The following is a 23118-nucleotide window of genomic DNA, read 5'->3' as shown; positions in this document are numbered from 1 at the left end:
GTATGTATCATTTTTGAAAAGATTAACATGCTTGGAGGTATGTTCGCCAGATGTGCCTGAGTGGCCTTGCCCTCGCCTTTTTTTCTTTCTTAGCCGTGACGAGGTGACAGGGCACGCAGGGGGACAGTGACAGTGTCTTCCCACTACCATTGCTTCTCAGAGTTCAATTGATGGGGTTTCCATGACAACACAGCGATGTGTCTCTGACATGATCAGTCTTTGGGAAGCACATTCTCTCGTCCTGTGTAACGCTTCGTTTGGCCCCAGAGTCTCGCTAGATTTTAGAAGCTGGGAAGTGGTGTTGCGGGGTGTTCTTTTGACGTCGTTGTGTGGTCGGTGCGGGAGAAGGACTCAAACCATTCCGGCAACAAACGGGGCGAAGGTTGGTGAGAGTATTTCTGGTTATTGCTGTTTCCGCTGCCGTCGTTCGAGTCTTGTTGTCTTGGTGCGTTCAGTGGGTCCGCGGTCGACCTTGTATTCAAACTCTATACACAAGTGTCGAGTTCGAGCAAATGACTGGGCTCGTGCTTTTCGGGGAGAAAAGGGCGTGTATCCATTTTCCTTTTTTGCTCTAGCGTTGTGTGTGGCACTGTATGTCGGCTTTTCGCACGTACAATGTGGGTTAAATGTGGGAGGTGAGTTCGAACGTCACGGTTTATCCATCCGCCTGTTCAAGTCGGGACAAACGCGTTCGCGGGTGTCGAGGAGGCCGAGTGGCCCATTCACCCTGCGCCGTTCATAGAGGCCCTGACTGGCGTAGCTCGTGTACTGGAACACGCAACACCATGGACATCGATACTGAAAGGCGACGCGATTATAAAACCACATGAGGATGTCGTACCAGTTGAGGTTGGACCGGTCAAAGATGCCCGACGACATCTGCCTGTCCCAGTACTCGCCGCCACTCCACGGCAAGAAGCGGAAACAGGCGCGACACAGCTTCAGGTGCGGGGGGATGAAGTTGTTCCTCCGCTCGAGGAGACGGAAGAGGCCGTCTTTGTCGCGGTAGCCGCGCCAGGGGGAGAAGATGCCCGGCTCGGCGGCCACGCGCGCCATGGTCTTGCACGTCAGGGCGAGCGAGACCTGGAAGTGAGGGATCTTGACCCTCTTGAAGATGTCGGTGAGGAGCTCGTGCGGGAGCTGGAGGAGTCTGCTCTTCCTCTGCGGAGAGACGGGCCCGTACAGCAGGATCGAGTCTGGGATGAAGAACGGATCGTAAGGGTCCGGTTGGGACGGTCGGGGCCCCGCGGCTTCCTCCTGCCGACACCAGTCGTCGAATTCTCTGTCGGCCGCGGCTTTCTGGTCCGTCAGAATCTGACGTCGTGTCCGGAACCCCGACCCAAAGATCGAACGGTGAGGTGTCGTCAAGGAAGGGGGCGGCTCGAGGATGTGCTCGGAGCCGGAAATGCATGGCGTAGGCTGGGCATATTGTGGTGCGGCATCTGCTATTTCTGAATCCATGGACATGGACAAGGACTGAGGGCGCGGAAAATTTCGAAGTGAACGACTCTACTTTGATGTTTGATCTTGTAAGCCCTTTGCAAACTCGAGAAACGGGCCAGAGGCGGCGAGATGAGAACGTTTGATAAGGCCAAGAAAGAATCTGGGGAAGAGGCCTTGGGGAAACGGCTAGGCACCCAGGCTGTCGGGCGGGGCAGGCGGGCGGCTGGGCGGTGAACCAAAGCACTTGGAGAGGAGAACAGCATGGCTCGCCTATCAACAGCCTGGACGCTCGTTAGCAAGTTCCCGGTACCTGACGCCTACATACGAGTAGGTATGTACCTAATGTTTGATGCCCGATGCATGCGGACCATTACTGGCTCTCGAACACGACACCAATGCCCAAAACTGAAACAAGAGTCTACGAGTACGAGTCTGTCCATTGCTGGTTAGGGTGCTACCAAGTCCCATCTTAAAGAACCCCTCTTGCTCTTGTAGGTGCCAGCTGGCCTCGCGTAATGTGCTGCCCCCCCATTGTGTTATTACCTGGTGCTGCGGCCGACCTTACAAGGCTGAGTGCCAAGCTGCATCGGGCAACTCAAAAGTTGGCGCGACCTGCGGAGTTGGGTTCGAAAGGATGTTCGTGTGCCTTGCACTTCTGCAGTTCTGGTGACTTGTCGTGACATCTCAGAGTTTTGAGATTGTCGCTGTTTTATCTCCTGTCAGCCAACCCCCATAACCTGTGCTATACTTCGATCCCGTCTCCCAACGATTCTCTCTTGACCACCGCTTCGATGGCCGAATCTCACCCGGTGGGTGCTCCGCTCGAGGAGCAACTGGAGTCAGAGTCCGACGCGGAAGAACAGCACCAGGACGGAGCCACAGAAGGCACTCACGATGCAACGGAAAAGTCCTCTGGAAAGGCGAAGAAGAAAAAGAAGAGGTCCAAGAAAAGCAAACTCGTCTCTGCCATCACCGGCAAAAAGTCCCCCGAAGAACCTACAGACCCCTCCAAACCTGCCTCCAGTCTGGCCGGCGACTCGCTACAGAATCTGCTTGACATGAACCCTGCCCTCAAAGGCGAGCTCGCGGGGCTTTCTCCAGAGAAAGCAAACGAACTGCTCAAGAAGATGGACGTCTCACAACTACTGAGTGGACTTGCGTTGACGGGGAAAAATCAAAAGGACATGGCGTCTTACAAATTCTGGGCGACTCAACCGGTACCGCGCTTCGACGAAAAGGCAGAGGAGGATAAACCAGACGGCCCGATCAAAGAGGTTATCCCGGAACTGGTGCCCAAGACAGCCGCACCTCTGCCCGAAGGGTACGAGTGGGTGGAACTCGACTTGACCAACGACGAGGAAATCAAAGAGGTCTACAAGCTTCTTTCGTTACACTACGTCGAGGACGACCATGCCATGTTTCGCTTCAACTATTCCGCCGTCTTTCTAGATTGGGCTCTGAAGTCGCCTGACTGGAAGAAGAGTTGGCACGTGGGCGTCCGAGCAAAGGGTCCAAGCCGACTTCTGGTCGCGACCATCTTTGGCATCCCGATCAAGTTGCGCATACGGCAAAATGTCCTCGACGTGGTGGAAATCAACTTCATGTGTGTCCACAAGAAGCTGAGATCGAGAAGACTGGCGCCCGTGCTCATCAAAGAAGTCACGCGCCGCTGTCACTTGGAGGGCGTTTACCAGGCAATCTACACCGGCGGCGTCGTCTTGCCTACACCAGTAGGGAGCTGCAGGTACTTCCACAGAAGCCTCGACTGGTTGAAGCTGTACGAAGTCGGTTTCTCGCCTCTGCCGCCCAAGATGACACAAGCGAAGATGATTGCCCGAAACCAATTACCCACCACCACCAGCACGCCAGGGTGGCGGAAGATGGAGGAGAAAGACGTCGACGCCGTCCACGACTTGCTGTCACGGTACCTCGAACGGTTCGAGCTCGCCCAGGTATTCTCGAGGGCCGAGATAGTCCATTGGTTCCTCAATCGAGAGAAGCCGGAGAATCAGGTCGTGTGGTCGTTTGTGGTGGAAGGCAAGGACGGCAAGATCACCGACTTTGGGAGCTTCTACTGCCTGGAAAGCAGCGTTATTGGCGAGATGAGCAAGAAGCACGACAAAATCCGAGCGGCCTATCTCTACTACTACGCGACCGACCAGGCGTTCAATCCCAAGGAGGAAGGGTTGAAGGAGAGACTGTTGCAGCTGGGCCAAGACCTGCTGATTGAGGGGAAGAAGGTACGTTTGTCGCTCCCTCACACTCTCTGCTTTCACAGACCCACCCTTTTTCCCCCAGTATAGTTAATACTAACTGCGTGGTCAGGCGAAATTCGACGTCTTCAACGCCCTCACGCTGCACGACAACCCCCTGTTCCTGGAACAGTTGAAGTTCGGCGCCGGCGACGGCCAGCTGCACCACTACCTGTACAACTGGCGCACCAAGCCCATCAACGGCGGCATCGACGCGAATAATATTCCCGACGAGAGCAAGAGGGGCGGCATCGGCATTGTGCTTCTGTAGACTGGCTGGTGCACGACAGACAGCGCGAGGGCGAGGGCGAGGGCGAGGGCGAGGGTGAGGTGCAGATACACGAGGCAAGAGGGCAGAAAGGCTAGAAGAGATGCTGTTTTCGAGAACAAGCGTTCATCGGTGCTGTAGTGCGAAGTGCGACGTGCGACGTGCGACGTGCGGCAATGATATACGATGTTACGGACGTTTCTCCTATATACCGTACCTTAGGTACAATAGGCTGGCGGCTCCAAACGACAAGTAGGATAAACATGATTTGACAGTCGAAAAACTGCAACAGTTTGCTTCGACAATACTCGAATAACCCGATGATCTAGTTCTGCCTACCTAGGTAGCGAGGTTTTGTTCACCTATACTCGGACCGCATATATTACAGGCTCATTCCTTTTCCATATCACCGTCAATTTCGGCGCTCTTACAAATATAAGGCGACTTCCGCCTATTGAATTGGTGCCCTTGCACCATCATAGAATTGTTATTTTGACGCTCGAACACGTTCTTCCGAGTGCTGGCCCTCTTGAGATTCATGCTTCTCTTGTAGACATGGCAGTGCACTGAAGCCACACGAGGACAGGGTATTCCAGGTCACGTATTTCCTCGGCCTGAACAGAACCTGCTCTTGTTGGCGTCAAGGTGCGCTTGGACAGAGTAATTCCAGTATGGCTTGCGTTTGAGGGGGGATTGTAGTAGATTTCGATGTCCATGGACCTTTAGCTCCTCTTTTTCTTCCCACTGCAGCAGCCACAGCCCGTCTTATGCGAAGGGAGCCTGCTCGGTCCGATCGACCTCGAGAAGGACAAAAAAAGGCTCGCTGGTCTGCCGGGACTCACGTCCCCGATGGTGTCGCTTAGACGACTCCTCAACAGGAACTATACGCGTATTTGACCATGTTCATTTGCCCTGTCGTTGTTTGTGCTTAGGGTTCTTGTCGCAGATGATGAAGACGCGGTTCTTGCGGCGGACGGCCTGTCAAACGTAGCAGGAAATGTCAGCGGAGCTCACAGAGCCACCTCGGGGTGCCGGAGACAAGAGGTCCAATGGGTGCGAATGTGCACGACCGGTCTCGAGCTCAACAGGGGACAGCGTACCTTGCAGCCATCACATAACCTCTTCACCGACGAGCGCGTCTTCATGCCCCGCACCTGGATTTGTGTGCTTAGAGGTAGCTGGAATTGTGAGACTCGCAAAGGAGATTCCGAGCTTCGGGAGAGGGCAGTGAAGTATGTTCTCGATGTGACGTTGGACGCGGAAGATCTGAAAAGAGGAAGACCGGCAAGGATAGGCTGGAGCAGACGGAGACGGGCAGATAGTTGGGCGAGCATCTTGATGGGTTGTACTGTAACAATGGATGCTGTCGGTGTGAGGCAATGAGCTCGGGTGTTCATGCAAATGAAGATGGAAGATTTGATTGAAGATGCAGTTGCGGAAACTGCTTTTTGCTTTGTCTGGTCCGCCGTAGTTGTTGGGTGCTGCGCTTGCGCCTTTAGCGAATTCCTGACGCTACGATTGGCGGCGTGCCTCGACCATCTTCTTGTGTCTCTTCTTGGACTATCACAACACCGGCACTCCTCGCCTGTTGCCATATCACATGCTCGTTGAGGGGAGTAGTCACGCAGATTCACTCTGTGCGTCCATATGGGTCTTGAGTGGCGATGTATCCACGTCTCTCGAGATCGGGCGCACTTATATCGCACGCCAGCGTGGCTCCATTTAACTATTTCTTCTTCCTTCTACAATTAAAGCGGGCGCGTCCGTATCTCCGTGTTTCTCGCGCACGCTGCTTCTTTCTCGAGCCGTTGGCTTGCTAGTCTTGCATGGGTCCTTCCCATGCTCGGAACGAAGACAGCGGTGTGCTAGCTACAGATCCGGTGGTGATATGGACTTTATCATCAAACGAGGGAATTGGGAGATGTAGCCTCACAATCCCCGATTCTGGTTCCTGCTACTGAGTCGAAATAGCTCCGAGCTGCTCCCAAAGGTTAGGCTGATGTGACTGATCTAGTCATGGCCCGCTGTTGAGAGTTTAGGGGCTTCAGCCTCGTTACAACGTCGAAAGCAAGCGGGGACATGCGGGGTTGATTGATTCCCTCCCATGTACCTGTTTACTCGAACATACAGTCGAGCAGCTAGGCATCCCTTTTTAGCATGCCAGCAAGGCAATACGGACAACCCACACATGTGGGAGGATAATGGATGTCCACCTGGCAAAAGCAATGTTTCCTATTGAACGACCAGTTTCCGATATTTGAATTGTTGTCGGAATTTGTCAGTGGTCTCCAAAAATGGTTGAGACGACCTGTTGACGGAGAGGAAGCCGAAAGGATTCGTTCTTCAGTCCTTCTCCGTGGTTCTCGTCATCGAGGTCTACACCTGTTCTAACTCGGCGGAGAATCGCGGAGAAGCGAGGGATGGATCATCACAGTGGAGCGAGTGTGTATGACTTAATGCGGCCAAGTGCGGCATCTATCCGCATGTGGACAGTATCCATCCGTTGACCATGGCGCTCATCCAAGCATTCAAAAGTCGTTTGATTCATGAAGCCAGTCGACATATGCAATCACAAACTTCTTGCTTCACTCTCATCGACCAAGAGCCACCACCACAATGGCATCCAAACTGTCCGCCCACGGTTATGTCTCGTCAAACGAAAGCAAGTTGTTCTATGAGACCGAGGGAAACCCCAGCGGTCCCTCGATCTTGTTCATTCACGGCTTAGGTGGTACAACGAATGCTTTCCAGCCTCTTGTCCCCGAGCTTCAAGACTATAACATTGTACGCTTTGACTGGTCTGGCCATGGCCGCAGTTCTACCCCAACCACTACTAGCATCGACTCTTACGTGGGAGATTGTCTTGGTACGTCGGAAACTTCGTTTTGTACGGCGAGAAAATGGTGACTGACTCTTCCATCTCAGCTGCGATGGAAGAGTTGAAATTAAAGGACGTCAATGTCGTCGGTCATTCGTTAGGCGGCTTGATTGCTCTACACCTTGCTGCCAAAGTCCCTGAGCAGGTCAAAAGCCTGGTCTTGTTCGGCCCCGTCAATCCACCTCCCGAAGCAGGCCAGCAAGCACTGGGAGGCCGTGCCAAAGCTGTTAGGGAGAATGGTATCGTGGGCATCGCTGATACCGTCGTCGGCAACGCTTTTGCTCCCGAGTCGTACAAGTCCAAGAAGGGCGAAGTGGCCCTGGCTCGCGAGATGTTGACGAGACAAGATCCTGAAGGGTACGCTCTCGCTTGTGAGGCATTGGCCAAGAGCACGCCTGCTCCTTGGGATCGCATCAAGATGCCAGTTGCGGTGGTGTCGGGCAAGGAAGACAAGGTCTCGACCGTCGCGGCTGGTGAGACGACCACCAAGAATCTCGGGTCGAATGCGAAGCAGACGGTCCTCGAGAGTGTGGGACATTGGCACATGCTCGAAGCCACTGAGAGGGCGATTGAGATCATCAAGAGCACATTCGCATAGAGGGATGGAACCGGTCATTAATGTCTAATTTAGGAACCTTTCCATGAACCCAACTCGAATCGACATACGTGTTCGGTACGTACTACATATATAGAAGACTTCTATCACCCTCCTTCGCAACTTGGTACTTGGGTACTTGGTGCTTGGTACTTGAGTTAATACTTGGTATCTATTTACTACCTACATACCTAGCTAGGTATCTCCCTATTTTCCAACCCAACTGTTCCTCTTCCTCACCCTCATGATTCAACGTGATCATCATCATTATTAACGGGTTATTACTAAAAACGAGGGCCATTTCATTCCATTCCATTCGTTAAAAGCGTTTTCATGTACAAAAAGATTCCCGTGCGACACCCCTCACTCCCCCTTTCCTCTTTTTGCCGTGCAAGTATTGCTCGGGACACATTGTGAGAGAGAAAAAGTGCAGGGGCGGGAGTTCTATAGTAAGGTGGGGAGAGTTGATCCGTGTTCTGTTGAGCATGGATGCCATTTCTTTTTTTTTTTGGAATCGGGACAGAAGAAAGGAACAGGAACACCTCGAAAGAGTAGCTGTTCCACTTTCGCTTCTTTGTGGCACTGGAGGTTTCGAGCAACGAACGATCGAGCCCAAGGTCCCAAATCCAGGGCGTCTGTCTCACAGCAGGACGAACGTGAATGCCAGGCAGACGACCAGTCCCAGCCCTGGCGACCGGAGCTGCAGATCCGGCGGCGAGAGTCTCGATGCGGCCGCGGCGCCGGAGAAGGCCGAGGGGGATCCGGTCGTCGTCCCCGACGCGCCCGACGCGCCCGAGGAGGTTGAGGCGGCAACCACGGAGCCAGCCGAGACCGACTCGCCGGGCGCGACCGTCAGCGTCGTGGTGTACGTGGACGTCGTTGGCGAGGTGGGCAGGACGAGAGTGGCCCCACCGCTCGTCAGGTCGGTCCCGAAAAGCGTCGTGGTGCTGTTGTCGCTCACGGGCAAGATGATGGTCACCTGCGACCACGCGGGGCCGGACACCGTCACGTGCGAATAAGACGTGGTCAGGACTGTGGCTGTCGTGGTGTAGGACTGGGATGCCGATGTCGCAGGAGCTGACGTGGTGGGAGCGGCCGTCGAGGTTGGTGGAGTCGAGGTCGCGGTGGAGGGCACGACCGTCACGACCGAGGTGGGCTGTGTGGTCTGCGACGACGGCGGCGGCGGCGAACTCGTGGGCACCACGGTCGTCGAGAGCGTCCCGGTCAGGGTGCTGAAGCTCGACCCGGCGGCGTTGGTCGTGGTGGCCACGACCGAGGTCGAGACGACCACGGTCGAGAACTGGTCGCAGTAGTCGAGGAACTGCTGGAACTGGGGCGCGATCTGCACGAAACTGGCGCTATCGTCCGACTTGTGGTAGTCGATGCACTGCTCGCACTGCACGAGGGACACGTCGAACGCGGAGCCGGGGACGCAGAGCGCCGACGTCTTCCCGTTCGCCTGGGCCTCGAGCAGACAGTTGTTGCACCAGGGGTAGCAAGCGCCCGGGACGCTCGTCTGTGCCTGCCGCGCCGCGACGGTGGGGCTCGGCGGCAGAAGGATCGTCGTGGTGAGGGTCAGGACCTCGTTGACGACAAAGATCTCGTACGTCAGCCCAAAGTCGGTCGGGTTCATGTTGAAGTAGTCCTGGATGGCGTTGATGTGGAGTGCCGGGTCCGTGGCCGGGGTGACGTTCCCGTAGATGTCCAGGTCCCATGTCGGCAGCGGCGACGGCAACGCGTTGGCCGGGACGCACTCGTTCGGGCTGCAGTAGAAATTTCGGTCGGGAATTCCGGCCTCGAAGTTGCAGTTCTGTTGCAGAGGTTTGCAGAGCCAGCCGGGAGGACATCCCCATCTAAATTCGGGGTAACATTAGCAACGAGTCCACCAAGGACAGAAAGACAACACAGGACTAGGAAAGACCGGCAAGCTCCAGCGCTGAGACTGGCGACGATGGACCTGGTTAGTGACCACTAGGGGGGCAAACTTACGTCCAGTCGGTGGGGTACGGTCCGAGAGCGGTATAGGTTGGGTTGGCGACTCGAGTCGGACACACTGTGATGCTCGTCGCCTGGGAGGTGACCTCGTACAGCGAGATGATTTCAGTGGCTGTCTCGGTGGTGGGAGTTGTCGAGACCGTGGTCGATGTTTCCGTCAGCGTGGCCGTGGCGGTGGTAGGGCTGATGGAGACGGTGACGGACGTTTCGGTGGCGGTGGTAGGACTGATCGAGACAGTAACGGATGTTTCCGTGAGGGTGTCAGTGGCAGTCGTAGGGCTAATCGACACCGTGATGGACGTCTCGGTCAGTGTCTCAGTGGCAGTCGTAGGGCTGATGGCGACCGTGGTCGATGTTTCCGTCAGTGTGTCTGTGGTCGGGCTGACCGACACCGTGATAGACGTTTCTGTCAGCGTGTCAGTGGTCGGACTGATCGAGAGCGTTGTCGAAGTTTCAATCAATGTCGCCGTGGTCGGGGTAATCGAGACGGTGGTTTCTGTCACGACCTCGGTCTGCAAACAGTCAGCGTGTCCAGCCACTCCACTTGACAAAAGGGCACCCCCTACCGTGGTCAATATCGTGGTTGAGATGATGGTCTGGAATATGGTGATGGGGAGGGTGGTTGTGTCGTGGTAGGACGCCGTGGTGGTGGTAGTGAGCGGCACATATTCAGTTTGAGTCACACTAACGAAAACCGTCGACGGCGGCGGGCATGTGTATTCCCAAGGCTCTAACGGCGTAAGAGTGGAAGCCGGCGGAGTGTCGACGGAGGCGCTCGTCAACTGAGCGAAAACAGCGCTGATTGCGAATGACAGACTGGCCAGGCGGCCGAGCGATGGATGCATCTTTGACGGTGTTTCTCTTTCAAAGCTTTTAGAAGACGACGACAACGAGAACGACAACTATTTCCTCCTCTTCACAGCACATTCATGACGCAGCCAACCACACAGCGCGGAGCTGAAAAAGCGAATGGATTTTGGAAATGAGAGCGCGGGTTCGAAGCGAACGACAGGTAAAAAGAATAATGAAAGTTTCCAAGAGCTGCCACAACTCAGCGGTCAAAGGTAACATGCACGGGGGGCAAGAATGCGAATCGCTTCGAGAAAAGACTTGCCGTCATCATTGGAGCAAGTCCTTGGGGGACATTGATAAACAACTACCCTGGGATGGTGGACTTGAACACGCCACATGGCATCGGGCTTTTCCTTGACAACTCTGCCATTGGGGGCTGGGGAGCTGGAGGATTGGCCGGGTAATGCACGTTTGGTGACGTTCCTGGATTTACATCTGCAATTGCCCTGCCAGAAGCGGACAGTGACGTGCCAATCAATGGTCGAATCAGCCCTTTTTTTCAAAGGAAGCTCGCGTTCGGGGACTTTGCCCCGTGTTGTCTAGTCTCTTGAAAAGTGGGCAGGCAGGCAGGGTCAATGGGGATGGGCGATCCAAGGAAGAATGGGAGAATTGAGAAGTGACAGAGTGAGAAAGAGGACGTTGAAAAAGCTGGAGAAAGTTCCCGCCGGCGGTGGAGCCTCGTCCCAAGCCTTTGCCCAGGTTTCCCGCTGGTCCCACCAGCCCCACCACTTCCCACTATTCCCACTTCGGCTCTGATGTGTCTTCAAAACCGGTTTGTCGTTTGCCAGACAGCATAAGCGCACGGCACGGGTTGATCTAGCCTCGAACGTTTGTCTCTACCCAAGCACCACAAGGGTGCCATTGACAACTCACAGCGCGTGCTTTCTCATCCTTTTCCAGGGAATCCCAACGGTAGCGGTTAGCCATGCCCGGTTCCAGGCACGATTGTCCCTGATCCTCGCCCACTTGTCTCTCCTGCCCGCCGCTAGGGTCTGATATCAGAGGGCGCAGTCCAGCCGAGACCCAGCCAAACATTGAGACCATTCGCCTAGGTGACTATGACGCATCGACCCTAGCAGACAAAGTGACAGACGACCACTCCGCAACCAGTCCGTGATGGCGATAAAGACCCTGAAATGCAGTAGGGATCGAGCATCGCGAATACCGGTACAGGTGCGAAAAGCTGCTTCAACGACTGATGTAGTGATTGTCCCCTTGGTGGCAAATTTTGCTTCTGGCGATGATCGCAAAGTATCAATACGAGGTATGTCTCACTCGGAGCGTGCACATGGATTTTTCCTCGACCGAATATCGACGCTTTAGAAATCCCACACCCAAGGTAAATCTGTTTAATGCTTTGTTTGGGAGGCTCGCATTCAGTGTCTATGAACTGATGAACAGAGATGACACCGGCAATCCCGCAACATAACTCGTTATGAAACACTTTCCCAAGTCTGCGGTGCTCGGGGCGTTATTGCTTGGAGTTGCGCACGGCATATCGGTCCAGGAGAACTACACGATATGCAACTGGGCTCGTCTGAGAGCTGGAGTCATTCGTGATGCGTTGTACCTGGACGGTGGTTTGCTCTGGTGGCAAACGGCGTTTGCAGATGGCACCGCGCCGGTCGTGAGCAGTGACGGTAACGTCGAGGGGGACATGTTCGTTCTGAACTTCTCGACGCCGTTTGATACCACGAAAACGAACGTGTCAGGCTTGTTTGACCGCATGGCGAAAGCCGGCGGCGCAGGAAACAACATCGCCCCGAACTATGTCGACGGGACCATGTTCACCAATGACGGCGAACTGTATCTCTACGGGTACGCCTCCCCTTCTCCTTATTTTATCGCCTTGTGTATCATGATAGCTGACATGGTGTTCTCTCGATGACAGTGGCCTCCCCCGTCTCACCGACTCCGCTTCGCCACAGAGCGCCGAAACCGTCCTGGGATACGAAGCCTACCAATACGGTCCGGACCGAGCAAGCTGGAGTCCCGGCTTCTACCAGGGAAACCTGCCGGACGGCGTGACGAGGTACATCACCAACGGCGCGGGCGTGTCCGTGCCCGGTGAGAACCTGGGCTACTACTTCAGCGGCATGCGGTCGCCGACATGGGGCCCGATCTACTACGAAGACTCGTCGGCCAACGTGACGGCGGACACGTTGATCGAGGTAGACATGTCGGTCATGAGGAGCGAGAAGTGGACAAACACGACGCTGCCGGCCGAGATCCAGCCGCGTGCAAACGCCGAACTGGTGTGGCTGCCCGTCTCGGACAAGGGCGTGCTGGTCGCCATCGGCGGCGTGTCCGCGCCCGAGGAGATCTGGGCGTCGGGACTGAACGACTCACAGACTTCCGAGAGCGAGGCGCAGAGTCCCGGGTTCATGACCACGCTGCCCGTCTACGACATCGCCTCCAGCACCTGGTACCTGCAAAACACCACCGGCCAAGCCCCGGGCCAGCTCACCCAGTTTTGCGCCGTCGTCGCCACGGCCAAGGACTCGTCGTCGTTCAACGTCTACATCTACGGCGGCTACGACGGGCTCAACGCCGCCGACGAACCCTCAGACGACGTCTGGATCCTGTCGATCCCGTCATTTCAGTGGATCAAGGCGTACAGCGGGAACAAGGGTCACGGCCGCTCCGGACACCAGTGCGTCAGTCCGTACCCCGATCAGATGTTTGTCGTCGGCGGGGTCCATCAAAATCAGGCCAACTGCGTCGAGGGGGGCATCATCCAGATCTTCAACCTCAACAAACTCGAGTTCCAGGACGCCTACGACCCCGAGACCTGGTCGGACTACGAGGTGCCCGCGGTCGTCACCAAAGCCATAGGAGGCGACGCCCAAGGAGGCTCGACAAAAACCGCGGCTTGGTCAGACGGTGCTCTGGCCGGTATCTTTGCCAAATCGTACTCGAGACAGATCACACACTACTACCCATACCCTGTCAATGGCTCGTCGACCGGTTCGTCAGACAGCGAGCACTCAGGGGTGAGCAAAGGCACCATCATCGGCGTCAGCGTCGCCGCCGCCGTCCTCTTCGTCCTCCTCCTCATCCTCATCTTCCTCCTTGTCCGGCGCCGTCGGATCATCAACAGCGGCTCCTCCGAAAAGTCGTCGCACTCGAGCAACAGCCGGATCACGCGATGGTTGAACGGGGCTTCATGCGCCGGTGTGAGTCCGAAACGCCCACCCCACCAGATCCGTCAATCCTCCCAAACCACACCGCCAGAGGTTCAGCAAGTCGGGTATTCCTCGTTGTCTGAAGAGCCGACTCCGCCACTACAACCCGTGCGGCATGAAATGGCCAACAACACCGAACGGCCCAAGCCCCCTTACGAGCTGGCCACGCCGTACAACAATCTCGGCCACCCGCGTCACTCGGGGATCGTCGACTACGCATACAATGCTAATTTCGGCCACACGCACTCCAACTCGAACTCGAACTCACAGTCGACATCGTCCGACGAAGTCTACCGCCCGTCTCCACTAAGCAACAGCCTCAACGGCACCACTCCCGCACCCAGCAGCAACAACCACGGCAACGGCAACACCGCCACAGCCGGGGCCACCGCATCACCCCTCCGCAGCGTGCGCTTCCCCCCACCAGGCGGCACATCCGAGATCTCCAGCCCCAGCCAAGAGAACTCGAGCTCGTCGAACTACTCGTCGACGGGCACGGCCGAGACGCTGGCCTGGCCGTTCCCCGCGACCCAGAACAACTGGCGGGGAGGCGGTACCGGCCGGACGCCGCGCAACACGAACGCGACGCGGTTCCCCTTCGACCGCGAGCGCAGCAGCGAGAGCAGTTCCGTGCAGCCCATCATCGAGGAGGACGAGCAGGAAGAGCCAGGCTCGCGCCGCGAGAGCGTCGCCCACGAACTGCCCGTGGACAACGACAAGGACGATGCGCACTGGAACCAGTACCGGCACGGCAACGAGAGCGCGAGCAGCGGGATCGGGACGCTGCCGAGTCCCACGCGCGCAGCAGGCGAAGGAGGAGGAGGGTCCCTGCCGCAGGACGAGGACCGCAGGAGGAGTCTGTTTGGGACGATCAGCCCCGTGAGTCCGACGGTGGGGAGAAACTGGAAGCACTAAAACGGCAACGACAGCCCCAAAAAAGTAACGATGAGAAAACGACGATCAGTTCACGACCCCGGAAAGAGCGGCCCCTCTAGAGCAATGTACAGAAAAAAAGGGGTCACCTGCGCTCCGGCTTAATATTTGGGAATTCGACGAGGAATGAGCGACGTTCTGCTGGGTTTGTTTCGCGTGATTGACTGAGAGTCACAATGTGTTATATATTCATACATATATACATGTCTACATGGGTATCATTTCTATGTTGTAAATCAGCTGGCGATGAGGCCATCATGGCATTTTCTTCGTCAAATCCTAGCATCAGTTGATGAGTCTTGGTTCATATCCCTTGCTCCGAGCTGCTCGTACTCTCCAGAACCTCCAAGAATCCCCCAACGAGGTGCAGACTGCCTGTGACCAGCGCTGCCACCTGTTTCTCGCCATCTGTTTCGGTTGCATTCTGTCGGTAGGCATTGGCAAAGTTGCGGACGATACCGACGGCCTCTTCGATTGTCCTCACGACTTCAACCCGAGCTGAGGAATCGACACCTTTCCAAGTCTCGGCGAGATTGTTCTGAACCTTCAGTGAATCGACGTCTGACGCATTGACATTGACCGAAATGAGGTCGGGCTTGAAACCGCTGTCCTTGAATGTCGTGTTGGTGCAAAAAATAGCGTGGGTGAACGGATGTGGTTCATTGAGCGCCTTGGACAGTGTGTTGAATAGTGCCATCGCAAGGGAAGCGGCGTCGCGTGTCTGTTGATTGAAAATCAAGAAACGAGGCTGAGGGGGAAGAGGAGCTGAAGCGCCTTGGTCGGGCATAAGCTGAGAAGCGAACCACTTGCCTGCCAGCTCAATGCTTTCCAGGGTGTGGCCACCGTCAATGCACCATTTGATTCCGGTCTCGAACCGTGTCTCACATCTGCCGGGCCACCGAACGTTTTCCAATCCCTGTGTGATTTTTTGCTTGTAGTCGGGGTCATGCGCGAGCCCTTGCTGGCCCAGCCACGTTTCTGCTAGAGCCACAGCAAGACTAGCGTTCATCTTTTGAAAGTCTGCTTGGAGACCGAGCTTGATGTCGCCGCTGGCGATAGCCGGATCAACGTCCACGTACTGAAGCATACTCCCTTTCTCGCTTGCGACGTGCTCCATGACCGCTTTCGCTTCCGCAGGCTGGGTGCTCGGGGTGAAACACTTGACGCCGCTCTTCATGATTCCAGCTTTATGCCAGGCAATCTCGCCGATTGTAGAACCAAGCATGCCGACATGATCTATCCCGAGGCTCGTGACGCAAGTGACGGCTGGAGCTTCGAAGACGTTTGTGCTGTCATAAGTGCCACCAATGCCACATTCGATCACCGCAACATCAACCTTTTCCCGCATATAGGCATGGAAGGCCATCAAGGTGAGGTATCTGAAATAGACGGGTTTCGATTCCGGAGAGTGAGGGTCCTGTCCTGCTTCTTTTGCGACATTCTCCAGCCTGTCCCAGACCTCGAAGAAATATTGCGCGAATTGGCGCTCTGACAGCGGCTCCCCATTGATCTGTATGCGTTCCCGAACAAACCGAAGATGCGGAGATGTGTACAAGCCTACTTTTGACAACGACTTGGGTTCTTTCCCTCCGACGAATTGAGTGAGGATGGACGAGGTGAAGGCGGCCGTCGACCCTTTGCCCTTGGTTCCGGCGATGTGTATGACCTTTAACGCATTGAAGTCTGAGGGCTAAGGCAAGCGAGGGTTAGTTAGTTGGGCAGTTCTGGCAAGCTCTGGTCGTCGCGTACTTCGTATCCAATCTTGCGGCACCATTCCACCATTTCCGGGATCGACAGCTCATTCAGCCTGCCTCCGGACTTGCGGACGGCGTCGACAATCGCAAAATTCGACTGAAGGGTGTTCAGCGAGGTCACGGCATCCTGTCGAGTGGTCAGTTGTGTGCGTGAAATGCATTGCTGCTCGTGACAACTCACAGCGTATGTCCGTGCCATGACGGAAGACTTGGTCGCAGAGCTGCGAACAATGAGACGGAGAGGCGTGGAAGACTTGAGGATCCATCTCCTCATCCTAGAACAGGCGTGAACGAGCGTCAGCGGTTCCTGCGACCGACCCGAAGTGGAAATATTCTCTGGCGGGAGCCGAAACAAGCATTTTGCGTCAATGTCCGTCCTGGAGCCCCGTAAGCTGGTGTATGGCGGAGCATTATGGTTCCCTAATGAAGAGACTTTGTTTGTCAAGCAACGTATGTAATAATAGGCCATGCAACCTGGCGGCGGTCCTGGTGGTGCCTGGGCAGATACGGCCTGACACACCCGTTATCTCAAGACGCTCAGTGATGACTTTTATCGAGGGTTTCTATATCGCTTCTCCCAATGACGATATAGATCGAGACAATAGCAAGTCACAATAATGGGTCAATCACATTCCTCGCCACCGCCGAGAGAGATCCCAGTCGGTGAGTGAAACCAATCTAACCAGCGACAACGACCCTTTTCTCCGGGTTCTGTCAGTTGTAGACTCACTTCGTCCAGAGCAATTGAGCCATGAGTTGGCCCTCCGCTTTGCCTCCAAATGCTACACCCATCTGGAGATAGCGCACTACAAGGACAACTTCAAGACCTTGGCAGATCACCAGGAAGACGTCGAGTACTGGAAGGAAGACACGTTATGCGGCTTCCTCGCCCTGCCGGAGCCTCTCAAGGCTGGGCCCGTGTTGTATCACATGTGTACATATCTTGGGGCATTTCCATTCCCCAGTCTAGCGCCGTGCATATTGACCAGAGAGGCCATGCTGAAGGTCATCACCATCATGACGGGTAGGTACAAGAAGGTCCTGAGACGAGGCGACCAGGACAAGATCAAACTGTTGTTTCGCAGCCTGGCCGTTTTCGACCGGCGCCACAGCGTGACCTCGCCGAAGGAGAGGCCGGATATGGACGAGATTGTGATAGAGCAGCTTCCCGAGGACATGTTGAGGGAGCGCGAAGTCGAGAGGGGTGTGAGCTCCCACGTCGGCGGGTTCGCCATTGACGAGCCCGTGAATGACGATGAGGAGGAAGACGATGACGACCTTGCGCTGGCTGCGCTCGACTCGCTCGACGCCATCGAAGTGTTCAAGCATGACCAGAAGACCAACCGCAAGATCAACCACGCGATGATTCCTGTGGAGAACCTCAAGAAACTCATCACTTTCTTGCTGCTCGTTGCCGGCGTCACACCCTTGACCACACTGGCCACCTACGGCGAACGCCTGGACGCAGAGCGTCTGCAGGCCTTAAACACGTCAGCGGATGCCATCGTGGCGGCCTTCGACCCCGAGCCTCAGAGCAGAGGAATCCGGTACTCCAACTTCGTCAAGACCGTCACCACGACGTTGCCCGATCTATTCGAGCCTCTCAATGCCCTGTTCGAGCATTTTCTGTTCAGCAAGAACTTCAACCTCAACAAACACCGTGACCCTGCGCCAGCAGCCGTTGACACGGTCGAGGCCATACCGTCATCACCCATCTACAAATCTCCCGAAGACACCACCTTCAGCACCATCTTCACCGACACCCTCCTCGCCCAGTTGTCCATGTCCCTCCAAGTATCCACGTCTGTCTCGTCGAGCTCCTCCCTCAAGAACATCTTCGCCTCCAACGCCCGCTTCAACCAGCTCTATGCGACCTCGTCCCACGGCACGTCCCTGTCCTCCTTCTCCCGCCAAGTCCACTCGTGGCAGTCTTCGACGCTGGTCCTGATATCCGGCACGCTCCCCGACACAAACAACCCCATCATCATCGGGGCATACCTCCCCGAACCGTGGCGCGAGAAGCCAGCACCCCCGTCATCCTCCTCCACCTCTAGTGACAGCCCGTCCAGGGCGTCCTGCCTCTTCCAGCTCCTGCCGCGGCACTGCGTCTTCCTCGCGAACCAGTACAACCGCAGCATCCCCTTTTCATATTTCAACGCGAAAACGGGCATCGCGCTAGGCTGCGTCATCCCGCCACAGCAGTCTCGGACGGGCCCGCCCCTGCCGCCGATCTTGGGACCGGTCAGCGTCCTGATCGACAGCGACATGTCGACGTGCACGTTCCAGCACGACGGGGACGGCGGGGCCGGGGCGTTCATGACGGACCCGGGCCTGGAGACGGCGCAGAAACACCATCCCGAAACCACGCAGCCCAAAAGGGCCGAGTTTGACCTCGACACGCTCGAGGTGTGGGGGATCTCCTTCCCGCTGGCCCGCACGGGCTCGCTCTCGGACAACGCGGGGGAAGACGACGAGGTGGCCAAGCAGAGGAAACGGCTCGCGTGGGAGGAGGCCGAAGCCGCGCGCCGCAGGGGGGTCAACTTTGGAGGGGACAAGGACGGCGCGAGGGCCCTGTTGGAGATGGCCGGCCTGGTCGGGGACAAGGCTGGGAACAGGAGCGGCGGATCTGTGTAAAAGGATGAAGGATGAGAATGGCTGTATCCATGGGCACGACAGGGGACACACACGCGAAAAAGTAATGGAAAAGGATGGAGTTGCGCGGGCTGGACAAAGGGTCTCGAAACAAAACTGTATCTCTAGGCCATTAGAGCACTGTGCTTGATAAAAGCAAAACGCCACACACACCCCTTGATCACCGACAACCTGTGTTCCCAGAAACGCCTGTGGGCACTGCCTGGCAAAGTATATCGCGATGATGGAAGTCGGCGGATGGTCTTCGAGTCGGGGGAAAGGGTTTCTCACGGGACGCCTTTGTCCACACAGCCTCATCGAATTAGTCCTGTTGGAATCTGACCTGTCGGTAGCAAAAACCCCCAGTGTCGAATGTGCTGTGAGATGGTTGGTCTCGACTAGGCTAGCATTTGCAAAATCCAGATTCCTCTCCATCCAGCATCCGCGCCCTAAATTGGGCCCCCACGCGATACTTTCCTGTCTTGCGCCTGCTAGATTAAAACCTTTGGAAGACGGACACAAAATAATCTCAAGAGAACGGCCACTTGGCGGCTGCTTGGGCAATCAACACTGGCAATTCCCAGCGCCCTGCGTCCCAGTCGATTCCGGCCTCAAATCCACACCTGGTCGGGGAGTCGCCCTCAGATTCCTGGGCCCCGCCTGGTCAAGGGGCAGTTTCTTTGCGATGGCGGTGAATAACTCCTTGACGTTTGTGGACGTCTTTGCGGATGTTTCAAAAAAGAGCAGGCCGGCTTCTTTGGCATATGCTTCGGCGTCGGCGGTCTGAATGGCCCGCTTATCAGGGTACTCGTCAACGATGTCGAGTTTGTTCCCAGCAAGGGCGATGATGATGTTTTCGTTGGCCTGTCTCTGGAGTTCCTTGACCCATGACTTGGCCTTATCTAGAGATGACTGTCAAGCACGATTAGTAGGCGTTCAATCGTTTCGAGGACAGCAGGGAGCATGTACAGCCTGGGTAATATCGTAAACGACCACGGCGCAGTTTGCATTCCTGTAGTACATCGGCGCCAGGGATTTGTATCGCTCTTGGCCGGCGGTATCCCATATCTCGAATTTGACCGTCGTGTTCTCGTCTAAAGATATCGTCTGCGTGAGGAATGCGGCGCCGATGGTGGATTCGCGGTAGTCGTCGAACTGGTCTTTGACGAACCGGAGGACTAACGAGCTCTGCGGAAAGGAGGATCTGTTAGGATGGAAATGGTTCGCAAGGGAAACGCCGGAGTTGGTTGGCAAAGTACCTTTCCTACTGCCGATTCACCTGTATGGCATTAATTAGTCGCTCGCGAGTGCAGGGCTGTCCTCAACATACCGAGAAGGACGAGCTTGAATTGGGCGAATCTGCCGCCTGCGCCTGGTCGGCCTGCGGGAGCTCGAGCGGCCATGATCGGGCTGTGGTTGATATTTGCCTAGCGGTCGCGTGTACAACAGGCCTCAAAAGGTCGGCCTCGGACTAGGGTAAGGATTGAAGAAGAATTTGGTACGTTTGATGATTGTCTGGCTGGTGGTGTCGTTACCTTGCAGTTCGAAAGTTCGGGACAGTTGGGGAGATCCTGAGAGATTCTGGGCCAAGAAGATGACGGAAGGCAGCCAAATCACCGCCACAAACAGCGCGGGCAACGGTTACGCAGCCTCTCCCTCTTTCACGATTTCTCGATCTCTCAACTCTTATCCTACTGTCGAATCATGATACGATAACAAGGATCCCACAAGGCCTTTTCGCGACCTCCCTCGAGCCTTTTCGCAATGGCTAACTTGCTGCCCTTTCGAGACATCAATGTCCACGCTTCCACCAGCCACTATGCATTCACCTCCCCTTCCAACTCCTCTGCGCCCACCCTGGTGGTGGAGAGGCCGTCGGGGGACATTCGACTGAACGATGGATCTCTCCTGGGGGCAAAACGAGTGACGAGTGTCGCTGGGATTTTGGGCATCATCAAACTGAAGCTGGACAAATATATCATTATCATCACCAAAGCACAACCCATGGGCAGACTGCGTGGCCATATGGTCTATAAGGTGGTCGCTACAGAATTTCTCCCTTTGCGGGAACGACCCGTCCGAGACCCCGATGAAGATACCTACCTCTCCTACCTTAAGGCGTTGCTTAGCTCGAGTCCCATGTACTTTTCCTACTCGATTGATATCACGTCCAGCTTCCAGCGCCAGTCCGAGTCGGATCTCTCGCAGCCGATGTGGAAGAGAGCAGATGATCGCTTCTTTTGGAACAGATTCGTTCAGACAGACCTCATCGACTTCAGACTGGGAGGGTTGCGAGGACAACAACAACCTGGGGCCGATCCATATATTCTCCCGGTCATGCATGGCATGTTGCGTATCACACCGGCCAAGATCAAGAACACTCCATTCACTTTCGCCCTTATCACTAGAAGATCTAGATTTCGCGGTGGGACAAGATACTTCTCTCGGGGCGTTGATGAGGACGGGCATGTAGCAAACTTCAACGAGACGGAGCAGATTGCTTTGCTCAACGATGCGTCGGGCCCCGTGGGCTACTCCGGTGGACAACGTATGCAGAACGGAATTGCCGGAGGGCAGACCGCGGAAACCCAAGTCATGTCATACGTCCAGACGCGCGGTAAGCAGAGCCATTCTTTTTAGTCGTTTCCAATATTAACATTGTCATGAATAGGCAGTGTCCCTGTCTTCTGGGCTGAAATCAATGATCTCCGCTACACACCGAAGCTGCAAATTCGAGGGGTCGAGTCTGCAGTCGATGCTGCGCGGAAGCACTTTGACGAGCAGATCAGAATATATGGCGAGAACTACCTGGTCAACCTGGTCAATCAGCGCGGCAGGGAGGAACGGGTGAAGAAGGCTTATGAACAGATGGTCCGCATCCTCGTCAGCTCTCCAGATGAGTCCGTCGAAGCCGATCCGCGAACGGATGAAAAGTTCCGAGATATTGAGCCGCAGACCAGCCGTCAGAGGATGGACAAACTGCACTACATCTACTTTGATTTCCACAGCGAGACCAAAGGGTACAAATGGCACCGTGCTGAACTCTTGCTGGACGAGTTACTGGATGGTTTGAGGAAAGGACAGTATTTCCGGGGCGTCGAAATGCCCGGAGATCCATCTGGAGCACTCGAAGTTCGATGTCGGCAGACCGCAGTGGTGCGCACCAATTGTATGGACTGCCTAGATCGGACAAATGTGGTTCAAAGCATGTTGGGCAGATGGGCCTTGACTCAGCAGTTCCAAGATGCCGGCATCCTGCAACCCGGCGAGAGGGCACAAGACGACAGAGCCTTCGAGTTCCTATTCCGCAATGTATGGGCTGACAACGCCGACGTGGTGTCGAATTCATATTCGGGAACCGGTGCACTGAAGACGGACTTTACTCGCACCGGAAAACGCACGAGAGCTGGGGCTGTGCAGGATTTCAACAACTCAGCCACGCGCTATATCCGCAACAACTTTCTTGATGGCCCTCGACAGGACAGCTTCGACCTCTTCTTGGGAACCTATCTGCCGTCCACCTATGGTGTTGGATCTTCTTTGATGTTTGCCGACCGAAGACCACTCATCATTCAAGCTGTGCCCTATGTGTTGGCAGCGTCATTGTTTATCGTTTTCGTGTCTCTTCTTACTCGCCGACCTCCAGATGCAGCAATCTGGCCGCTGCGTATCTTTGTTATTTTGTGTCTGGTTGTGGCAGGGTGGGCGTTCCAGTTCATCTATGCACATGGACTGCTCTATGTGAATTGGCCGAAGCTCAACACACCATCATTCGCGAGTGAAGGGTATTCAGAGGCTTTATCACGAGCCCACAAGGACAAGATCGTTGGACCGATCATCGCCTCGGCAGGCGGCAAGGATAGAAGACTGAGGAACGCGAGCGCGGCAAATATGGGATATATGGAAGAGGGCAAGAAGAGAATAGAGTAATAGAGGGAACCCACGGCTGCGGCAATTTGTTTTTGCGTTTCAATCGACCTCTTTGGTGGCCCGAGTGGTTACAAAGGGAATACTGGAGAGGCCTGGTTCGAATATGCCATATATCACGTCAATCTCGACAAGTCCCCAGGAGAAGTACCCGAAAAGCGCAAGACATGCTCCTTCTACGAGCCCTATGTCTGTCTACCCACCCTGGCTACTTACTGATGGGTATGTTTGTGGAAGTGACAACTTGAACTGGTCCAACAGGACCGACAGGAAACCCCATGCCACAACTTCACATGCCGGATGGACGGAACAGCAGCTGAACGGGTGAGACCATCTTCTACTGGTCCGTGCACCATGTGCCGACACTAGAGGGCCTCAAGCGTGCGGCTTCTCTACCTTGTTGCC

General features: G+C 55.6%; 10 protein-coding genes across 10 annotated transcripts; 5 read left to right on the top strand and 5 right to left on the bottom strand.

The window, feature by feature from the left end:
- Positions 1-648: 648 nt before the first annotated feature.
- On the bottom strand, positions 649-1467 carry AYO21_06817 (hypothetical protein; the record flags this gene model as incomplete). Its single annotated transcript, XM_022656776.1, has 1 exon — positions 649-1467. One exon carries the CDS (start codon positions 1465-1467, stop codon positions 649-651), a length of 819 nt encoding a protein of 272 aa, XP_022510891.1.
- A 767-nt stretch (positions 1468-2234) lies between these two features.
- Positions 2235-3966, top strand: AYO21_06816 (hypothetical protein; the record flags this gene model as incomplete). Its single annotated transcript, XM_022656775.1, has 2 exons — positions 2235-3683; positions 3769-3966. 2 exons carry the CDS (start codon positions 2235-2237, stop codon positions 3964-3966), a joined length of 1647 nt encoding a protein of 548 aa, XP_022510890.1.
- Positions 3967-4866: 900 nt separating this feature from the next.
- On the bottom strand, positions 4867-5297 carry AYO21_06815 (hypothetical protein; the record flags this gene model as incomplete). The annotated part of the gene is made up of 2 exons (XM_022656774.1): positions 4867-4941; positions 5064-5297. The coding sequence occupies 2 exons, from the start codon at positions 5295-5297 to the stop codon at positions 4867-4869; spliced, it is 309 nt and encodes a 102-aa protein (XP_022510889.1).
- Positions 5298-6579: 1282 nt separating this feature from the next.
- AYO21_06814 (hypothetical protein) lies at positions 6580-7439 on the top strand (the record flags this gene model as incomplete). The annotated part of the gene is made up of 2 exons (XM_022656773.1): positions 6580-6829; positions 6889-7439. The coding sequence occupies 2 exons, from the start codon at positions 6580-6582 to the stop codon at positions 7437-7439; spliced, it is 801 nt and encodes a 266-aa protein (XP_022510888.1).
- A 637-nt stretch (positions 7440-8076) lies between these two features.
- On the bottom strand, positions 8077-10276 carry AYO21_06813 (hypothetical protein; the record flags this gene model as incomplete). The annotated part of the gene is made up of 3 exons (XM_022656772.1): positions 8077-9289; positions 9426-9943; positions 9998-10276. 3 exons carry the CDS (start codon positions 10274-10276, stop codon positions 8077-8079), a joined length of 2010 nt encoding a protein of 669 aa, XP_022510887.1.
- A 1442-nt stretch (positions 10277-11718) lies between these two features.
- AYO21_06812 (hypothetical protein) lies at positions 11719-14383 on the top strand (the record flags this gene model as incomplete). Its single annotated transcript, XM_022656771.1, has 2 exons — positions 11719-12101; positions 12175-14383. The coding sequence occupies 2 exons, from the start codon at positions 11719-11721 to the stop codon at positions 14381-14383; spliced, it is 2592 nt and encodes an 863-aa protein (XP_022510886.1).
- A 322-nt stretch (positions 14384-14705) lies between these two features.
- On the bottom strand, positions 14706-16354 carry AYO21_06811 (hypothetical protein; the record flags this gene model as incomplete). The annotated part of the gene is made up of 3 exons (XM_022656770.1): positions 14706-16091; positions 16151-16282; positions 16337-16354. 3 exons carry the CDS (start codon positions 16352-16354, stop codon positions 14706-14708), a joined length of 1536 nt encoding a protein of 511 aa, XP_022510885.1.
- Positions 16355-16772: 418 nt separating this feature from the next.
- AYO21_06810 (hypothetical protein) lies at positions 16773-18789 on the top strand (the record flags this gene model as incomplete). Its single annotated transcript, XM_022656769.1, has 2 exons — positions 16773-16818; positions 16895-18789. 2 exons carry the CDS (start codon positions 16773-16775, stop codon positions 18787-18789), a joined length of 1941 nt encoding a protein of 646 aa, XP_022510884.1.
- A 561-nt stretch (positions 18790-19350) lies between these two features.
- AYO21_06809 (GTP-binding protein ypt5) lies at positions 19351-20189 on the bottom strand (the record flags this gene model as incomplete). Its single annotated transcript, XM_022656768.1, has 4 exons — positions 19351-19698; positions 19756-19974; positions 20046-20065; positions 20117-20189. The coding sequence occupies 4 exons, from the start codon at positions 20187-20189 to the stop codon at positions 19351-19353; spliced, it is 660 nt and encodes a 219-aa protein (XP_022510883.1).
- Positions 20190-20550: 361 nt separating this feature from the next.
- Positions 20551-22716, top strand: AYO21_06808 (hypothetical protein; the record flags this gene model as incomplete). Its single annotated transcript, XM_022656767.1, has 2 exons — positions 20551-21403; positions 21458-22716. The coding sequence occupies 2 exons, from the start codon at positions 20551-20553 to the stop codon at positions 22714-22716; spliced, it is 2112 nt and encodes a 703-aa protein (XP_022510882.1).
- Between the last annotated feature and the right edge of the window lie 402 nt (positions 22717-23118).

Source organism: Fonsecaea monophora (genome assembly GCF_001642475.1).
Source record: "Fonsecaea monophora strain CBS 269.37 chromosome Unknown Scaff49, whole genome shotgun sequence".
Classification (NCBI taxonomy): Eukaryota; Fungi; Ascomycota; class Eurotiomycetes; order Chaetothyriales; family Herpotrichiellaceae; genus Fonsecaea; species Fonsecaea monophora.
This window is presented reverse-complemented; position numbering and strand designations above follow the sequence as displayed.